Below are 7,935 nucleotides of genomic sequence, written 5' to 3' on the forward strand. Positions count from 1 at the left end.
TATGTTAAAAGACATTTTGATGGAAAGTGATTACTAATGAAGACTTTTCTAGCGCCATTATTTGTTGTATATTTTTGATGGGTGCTTAAAAAAACCCCAAACTATTCCTTTTTTGGTTCATTTGTTCTTTTTTTTTCTGTACAAAATGTTCATTTGACCCATTTGCACCTTATATCGCTAGAATTCTATACAAAGTTCTTCTGAGTGATTATCTTCATCCTATGAAACTCTTCTATCATGGTGTGAGTTATGGGGCATAAAGGCTCACTGAATAAGTTTCCTGTGATGATGAAAATGATAGAAAATTATATGCTACGGTCTTCATAGTCAGAAAAAAAATTACTGTGAACACCTTGGAAAGATTTTGGTGTGACGCTTTAGACAGTGTTTTCCATCATCTCATCACCAACAGGATATATTGTTAGGAGGAATGCAGTTCAACAGACTTACAAAGTTGTGTTGTAGCTGTTCTGGTAGCTTGAGCTCGGTCTTGACACTTTATATTGGTTTTCTTTTTAATTTGTCACCCACTTGTACTTACATTAAATTGTTTAGACATATTGGACTTGAATTGTCTATACAACTGGCACGTATTTCTAGTTTTCACATACTACACTTATGCACATCCGACATGCCATAACTTTATTGTTGTACATTTTGACATGTTTATCTGCACTTGTTCCTTTTTCCTACTGTTTGTACTTCTGGTAGATGATAAAAATTCATTTCATTGGTATGAACCTTTAATAAGCAGTGACAATAAAGTTCTATCTCTCTATCTATCTGTCTGTCTGTCTGTCTGTCTGTCCGTCCGTCCGTCCATCCAGCCATCCATCCATCTATCTATCTATCTATCTATCTATCTAGTTGTCTATCTATCTGTCTGTCTGTCCGTCCGTCCGTCCGTCCGTCCATCTATCTATCTATCTATCTATCTATCTATCTATCTATCTATCTATCTATCTATCTATCTATCTATCTAGTTGTCTATCTATCTGTCTGTCTGTCCGTCCGTCCGTCCGTCCATCTATCTATCTATCTATCTATCTATCTATCTATCTATCTAGTTGTCTATCTATCTGTCTGTCTGTCTGTCTGTCCGTCCGTCCGTCCGTCCGTCCGTCCATCCATCCATCCATCCATCCATCTATCTATCTATCTATCTATCTATCTATCTATCTATCTATCTATCTAGTTGTCTATCTATCTGTCTGTCTGTCTGTCCGTCCGTCCGCCCGTCCGTCCGTCCGTCCATCTATCTATCTATCTATCTATCTATCTGTCTATCTATCTATCTATTTATCTATCTATCTATCTATCTCTAAAGCCTTACATTCTTAAATTGAGGACATAAAAAAAAACGTCTTTATTAAAATCTCCTACTTTCTTAAGCCATCCACTCAAACATAAAAAATGACATTGTCATTTACAATGATGCAATTAACAATGACATAGTCTTGGTTAATAGGGCGATATAATAATCTAATCATTTTCATGGAGGATTTGGTGCTACAAGTGTGATGCTGGATTTGAACTTGAATCCTCTCTTGTTAAATGTGTGATTTTGTATGGAGTCATTTTGCGAACATGGTGAATAATGGTTATGAACACTAGATGGCACTGTAGTGTAACATTAAAGATCTCATTCTTCACGCATCATCTGCTCTGTGGTTACTGAGTTGAGTATATTATTTATATTATAATATTTCTTTATGTGTTCACACTTAAATATAGTTTGATCTCAGAATAATCTTGTAAACATCCTCCTAAACACAAAAGCACCACAATATACATTAAATTAATCCAATTTCTTCAATCACATCATCTGTGAAAGCAACTAAGGGTGTTTATTCATTAGGTTGGAGGTCAAATAAAAGTGATTTTAGAAGGTAGACAGTTAATAATAGAACCGTGATGCAGATCTACGTTCACAACAATTTAATTTAATCGGCAACAAAATCTTCAGTTATTATTTTTGTCAGAAATTGAATCTAATTATAGGTTTCAACAAGCCGCTTGTATGTTGGTTATTATTGTTCATGTTTATTGTGATACATGACGGGCAGTTGAGATGGCGAAGGGCAGTTGAGATGGTTTATAAATACATCATTAAAACCTCACTTATCATCTGTGTGTCACTATGTGTGACCTTTTGTGTTAACCACGAATCTATAGCATGGAGGTTGACTATTAAAAATATCATTATTTTATTATTATTATTATTATTATTATTATTATTATTATTATTATTATTATTATTATTATTATTATATTTAATCAGTGTACTATTTTATTATTAAATAAGCTGGGTTCTTTATCATTAATCATTAAAGTTTTCAGTTATCAAACATTATAAGTAATGGTTTTCTATTTTAATTTGGATGTCTGATTTATTTTCAACCAATCATGAAAAAATCATAACATCAAATAATCTCAAAAAATCTATAAAATGTCTGTAGCAGTATTAACCACACTGTTCTAATATTGTCTGTAATTAATAACTGACTAAAACTCTAAATGCACATATTTGATTGGTTTGCACAAAATTTGTTTGTTGTCATGATTAAGAAGGCACAGGGCATAACAAATAGCACTGCAAAACCATTTAAACCCAGAGCAATCATACTGAAATGGTTCCCCAATATGGCTTAAAATCTGTTAATGAGATTTATTGCACAGTTTTTACAGTTTTTGCTTCTATAAGTCTTTCACGATGATGGAGCACTGTTAGTAAAAGCCACAAAAATATAGAAAAATTACAGAATAAAAGGTTAAGAAGAAAGTAGACCAAGAATTGACTTAAACACAAAAACAACATTGAAAATGGAGGTAAATGAGTCATATTAGAGAGATCGCAGTGATGCTTTTGGCAGTTGTCACAAACTTAAACAGAATCCAGTGTGTATTTTTAAAGCATGAATGTACAAAATATGACCATAACCTACAATTTCTTTTTAAAAATAAGGGTAAAAAAGTTTTTTCGTAGTATGTCAGGCAAAACAAGTAATAATTCTGATATCCTTTTACACTAAAGTCCACAAAAAAGCTATTTATAAATACTTAACTATGCTTTTATAGTGATGAGTTAATACAGGCTGCTCCTAAGTGCATCAAAAAATAATGACGTGTACACATTAACAGCCTCTGAGTCATATATGAATATCCATAAATAAGGTTAATAATTCAGTATTAGCATCTTGTTAACTCATTCTGTTAGTTAACCAACACAATAGACTTTTTTTGGACAATTACCAAATATACAACCCAAATCCAACACTATTAACAAGTGGTTTTGAAATCACATGATTCAGATCAAACTAGTTTATTGGTATGATGTTATAAAAATATTTATAATGATCTCACCGAAGGTTCGAACACATAAGAACTGTGGTACGTGTTTATAAAATAGTCATTAAGACTTAAGTGTGCAGTTATTGCTGCTCTGGATGTAGAACACTGAGCACAAGGTGTGAAAATTCACTCTTGTTCACACCTATGGGCGATTTTGCATCAATGATACACCCACCTGCTTGTGGAAGGAAACCAGGGAACGCTGAGGAAAGCCACATTTATGTGCGGAGAACATGTAAAACTCCGCACAAACAATATCCTGAGCCAGGGACTCTAAAGTTGTGAGAAGGTCAAGTTACCTATTGCAATAATTATTATTATATTAGTTATTTTTAAAAGTTTTAAAAAGTGCACTATTCCTAAAAGTTTGTATGATTTGTGTACAAATGAACTTCGTATGATCAAGTGTGGGTCAAAAGGTCTCATCAGAAAACCAAGTGTGTGTGTATGTGTGTTTATGTGTGTGTGTATGTGTGTATACGTGTGTGTGTGTGTGTGTGTGTGTGTGTGTGTATGTACGTGTGTGTATGTGTATGTGTGTATGTGTGTGTATATGTGTGTGTGTGTGTGTGTGTGTGTGTGTGTGTGTGTGTGTGTGTGTCCTGGGTTAGTGGTATTAGACCCTGCCCTCGGTGTTTTATCACTCATTGACGTGTTACAAGGCACTCGGTAGCAGGAGGTGCTCATCTCTCTCGCCTCAAGAGGTCATTCTACCTACAGTTTGCCACTTGTTGCCGAAAGCTTCTTGTCCTGCCGACTCAAATCCGATATACTGTATGTATATATAGAAAGAGAGTTATTTCCCCCCCACACAAATTTCCACGCGATCGCAGCAGCTCGATGTTGAAGCAGGACTACAGCGACGTCTGACTTGAGCTGAAGAGGGACAGTTTGGAGCCAATTCGTTACCTTTGACGGGGGAAGAAGCATGGTTGACAACACGAGCATAGCAACTAAATCTGCCTTGGTAAGCATCCGATGTGCTGTTTTATTCTTAAACAACCAAACAAACAAACATGCTAACGCGTGTGATATCGTTGTTGTATTTTATTAAGTCTTTAATTGGACTTTGGTTGTTTTTCAGTAGTCTACTTTACATTCACGTTGCTCGTAAGTCTACAGTAATGTACAGCTTATAAGACCATCGTGGGACTGTGAGAATAATCAGCTTTAATAGTGTTTCATATCTTTAATCCTTCTCAATCACATCTCTTTACTCTTGCTCAGCTGATATACTTGGATATTTGCGCATTTGCAACTTTTACGCAGCAATTTGCGCCTGTTTGACTATAAAGAGACCAAATATTTCTGTCTTTGCTTTGTTTACAGAAAGGTCCCCGTTTTTATTAAGTTTATTAATGATATTCATTAGACACGAGCGCATCCGTTCTAACTTAGGTGGCATTTCGAGTTGCGTTTGCGCGTGTATATGGATACGTTTTGTTTACCTACATTCATGTTTAGTGTTATGGGTCTTGATTTATTCCTGTCTGTGCAGCAAGCCGCATTTTCGTCCGCAACCCCGCTGCCGCTGCTGGTGGCGGCTTCCGGTGCACACGGCCACATCTCGGGCGCGCACTCGCATCAACCTCACGGCGGTGCGGGCATGAAGCTCGAGGCTGTCATGGAGAACCTGCAGAGGCAGCAGGCGGCCCGCTTGGCGCTCGAGGAGAAGCTGCGAAGCCAAGCCGAGAAAGACAACATCAGGGCTGTTTTCGAGCAACAGCAGCAGCAACACGAGCTCGCTTTCCGCCACTACCAGGCATCGGTGAGGGGAGCTCTGGCGGCGCACAGGATGGCAACAGCGGCTACGCGCGCCACCGAAGACTCGGACGCTGACGACGAGCGCACTGCCCTGGACGACGACGAAGATGAGCGAGACATGGAGGAAGATGACAGCGCGAATGACGGCGACGTATTCGACGTACCTCTGGGGCACTACGCGCCTCGCCAAGCCGCGCACTCCGGAGACACCGAGTCGCCAAAAAGCGCGCATGCGCTCACCAGAGTTCAGGCTCCGTACTCGGCGATCCGGCAGCCCGAGTCGCCTCAGGCGCAGCCCCAACACCACGAGTGGACATACGAGGAGCAGTTTAAACAGGTATGACAGCGTGTAGCACGGACAAAAAAAGGAAAAAGAAAAAAAATCAACATTTATGCACATAGTGTTGGACACACCACAACACAATAAAGGAGTGAGATAAATAAAAACACTGCACTTTTTATGTAAAAATTAGTGCCATTTGTGTTGATTCAGCATTGGGGAATTTCACTCAGAGGCTGCTTTGCCTTCTGCATCCTGCTGAAAAAACTTTTTGCTGGCAAAGTGATTAAGTGATCACCACCAATACTTTATTACTTTTCCTTATCATATCATAACAAGATTTCTCGAGTTATTCTGCATATTGAGATGAGAAAACTGAGGGTGTTTACATACATTTAGCTGAATACATGCACTACTAACATCACAGAGGTATGCCATGAAATCATGCTGTTGTAGAGCTCTAATCTTCCCTGGATGGCAGCTCAAGTGTGTTCCCTGAGGATAATTTTGATTGATACAACAAGGGCCAAGCTCTTAAGCTAACTCAGATCTATATGGAGTGGGCCTGGATGGACTTTTCATTTTTTATTTATGACAGATCGTCCTCAGCCAGGGCTAAACGAGAAATGTACATTAGGGGCTGCATTAGTGTGTGCACCGGTGTAATTTAAGCGTAGAAATGAAATTCAAATAAGAGTATTAGCTTTAATTGAGGGTCACATAATGGAACACAAGGCTATAGGATCCCCTGTTCTTCTTCTTCTTCTTCTTCTCCTTCTTCTTCTTCTTCTTCTTCTTCTTCTTCGTCTTCGTCTTCTTCTTATCTGAAATCAGCTCTCCATGGAACATGAATGGTGTGAGGTTCAGCATAAAGTATTTTAATACTATTGAGTAATATATTGAATAATATTAAAATATACAACGCAACATATTAGAAAATACTGTACTTAAAATACTGTTTTAATATATGTCTCAAATAGCAAGCATTTTGTCAAACATCTTAATTATAGCTGTTGGAAACGCAACATGTTTCCATATGTGATCAATTTAAATACATTGGACAACCTCTCTGAACCACTAATTTATTTCACAGCAGTTTATTAAAGATGCAATTTGTGATGAGTTTTAAGATATTGTAACCAAACAAACAATGAAAGGATGCTTGTGACATTTGGCAGACTCAGTGGAGCCGGTATACTGCCTGTTTTTGACATTGCACAAGAAAACCAAATTTAAAGGCAATAAATGACACTCTGAAATAAGAACAAGATGTGGCTTTAAGGGAAGGGGGGATTTCATTGCACACAGTAACCACCTTTCTTATCTTTGCATTTATGACAGGGACTAAAGGCGGCTTGTCTGTTTTGCTTTGCGAGATTAAGCACTGTTTGACTTTTGAGCAGGAAAGACAACACTTCTAAACAAAACAAGTCCGATCTCTCATTAATTACTCCTTCGTACATGCACTAATTAGTTTCTTTCTTAATTAGTAATAAATATTTATTGTATAAGAAGATTGATTTAGTTTAGTAGTATATGCGTTACATATATATTTGTTTTTTATGGTTTGATCATAGCTTATAAGACAGTACATTAGTATCATATCATAACCGGTTGTTTAAATAAAGAGTGAGGTTAGTGAAGAAAAAAGAGGGGAAAAGTTGTGTGGAGGTTTTGGAACGAGTGCAGAAAATTAGAGTTTGTGACATTCCAGTCTGGCTCGTGACCAAAAATGCTGGAATCTCCGTCTCTTGCAGCGTGCGTGTGTGTCGGCTAGCAGCCAAGCCATTACGAAATGAGCGCAAACTGCATACTTAGTCATAATCCAGCCATTCAAATATGCACGTGTGTGTGTGTGTAAGTGTGTATGTGTCCACAAAGAGGACTGCAGATGTTCCCATTTACTCAGCTAGTAGCACTCATAAGCTAGTAATTCCAATCTTATGATTGCCTGAATTATTTTATTTTTTTATTTGTCTTGTTTTGTTCTGTATGTTTATATTCCAAAGAGTACTGTGAGCATGAGACTAAAATCGAATACGGTTAGGCATTATGTTTTTAAATATAGGGTGATTATTTATATCCTCCCTTTAATTTGGTGATAAAAAAATACTCTGTCAACCTTTAAATCACATTACAATCAATCTGTTTCTAACAAGTGCTCCAGTAAAACAGAATCTGCATCATCTCCTCCATGAACAGGAAACTATTTGATTGCTCAGTCTAACCTGACCTTTGGATTCAGGGCTCAGGTTAGATCTCCCCATGGTCTTTGTCATCCTGATGCCATGTTTTGCAAACAGTAAAAAGTCACAGAATGTTTTTTTCCCCCATAACAAGGCTTTAGAGGGGGCTGGGAATTGATGAAGGGGTGATGGGTAGGTAGCATCGGTGTATGATTTCACTACAGAAGCCTGCAGAGAGGTTTGTGTTTCCCTCTTTTGTTTGCTTTGGCAGATCTGGGCTGATGACTGTCTTCTTAACTCTGACTAAGTGTTAACTCTAAATCCTGGTAGCATGTTTTGTAAGATAAATGCTGT

At 37.7% G+C, this 7,935-nt stretch overlaps 1 protein-coding gene across 3 annotated transcripts in view; it reads left to right on the forward strand.

Annotated features, from left to right (window-relative positions):
* Positions 1-4,006: 4,006 nt before the first annotated feature.
* arid3c (AT rich interactive domain 3C (BRIGHT-like)) overlaps positions 4,007-7,935 on the forward strand; it is a 60,326-nt gene continuing 56,397 nt past the window's right edge. For all 3 annotated transcript variants that reach the window (XM_060884037.1, XM_060884038.1, XM_060884039.1), the window contains exons 1-2: positions 4,007-4,318; positions 4,850-5,452. In XM_060884037.1, coding sequence (XP_060740020.1) covers positions 4,280-4,318; positions 4,850-5,452 — 642 coding nt within the window. In that variant the 5' untranslated portion in view covers positions 4,007-4,279. The remainder of the gene's footprint in view (positions 4,319-4,849; positions 5,453-7,935) is intronic.

Source organism: Tachysurus vachellii, chromosome 12 (assembly GCF_030014155.1).
Source record: "Tachysurus vachellii isolate PV-2020 chromosome 12, HZAU_Pvac_v1, whole genome shotgun sequence".
Classification (NCBI taxonomy): domain Eukaryota; kingdom Metazoa; phylum Chordata; class Actinopteri; order Siluriformes; family Bagridae; genus Tachysurus; species Tachysurus vachellii.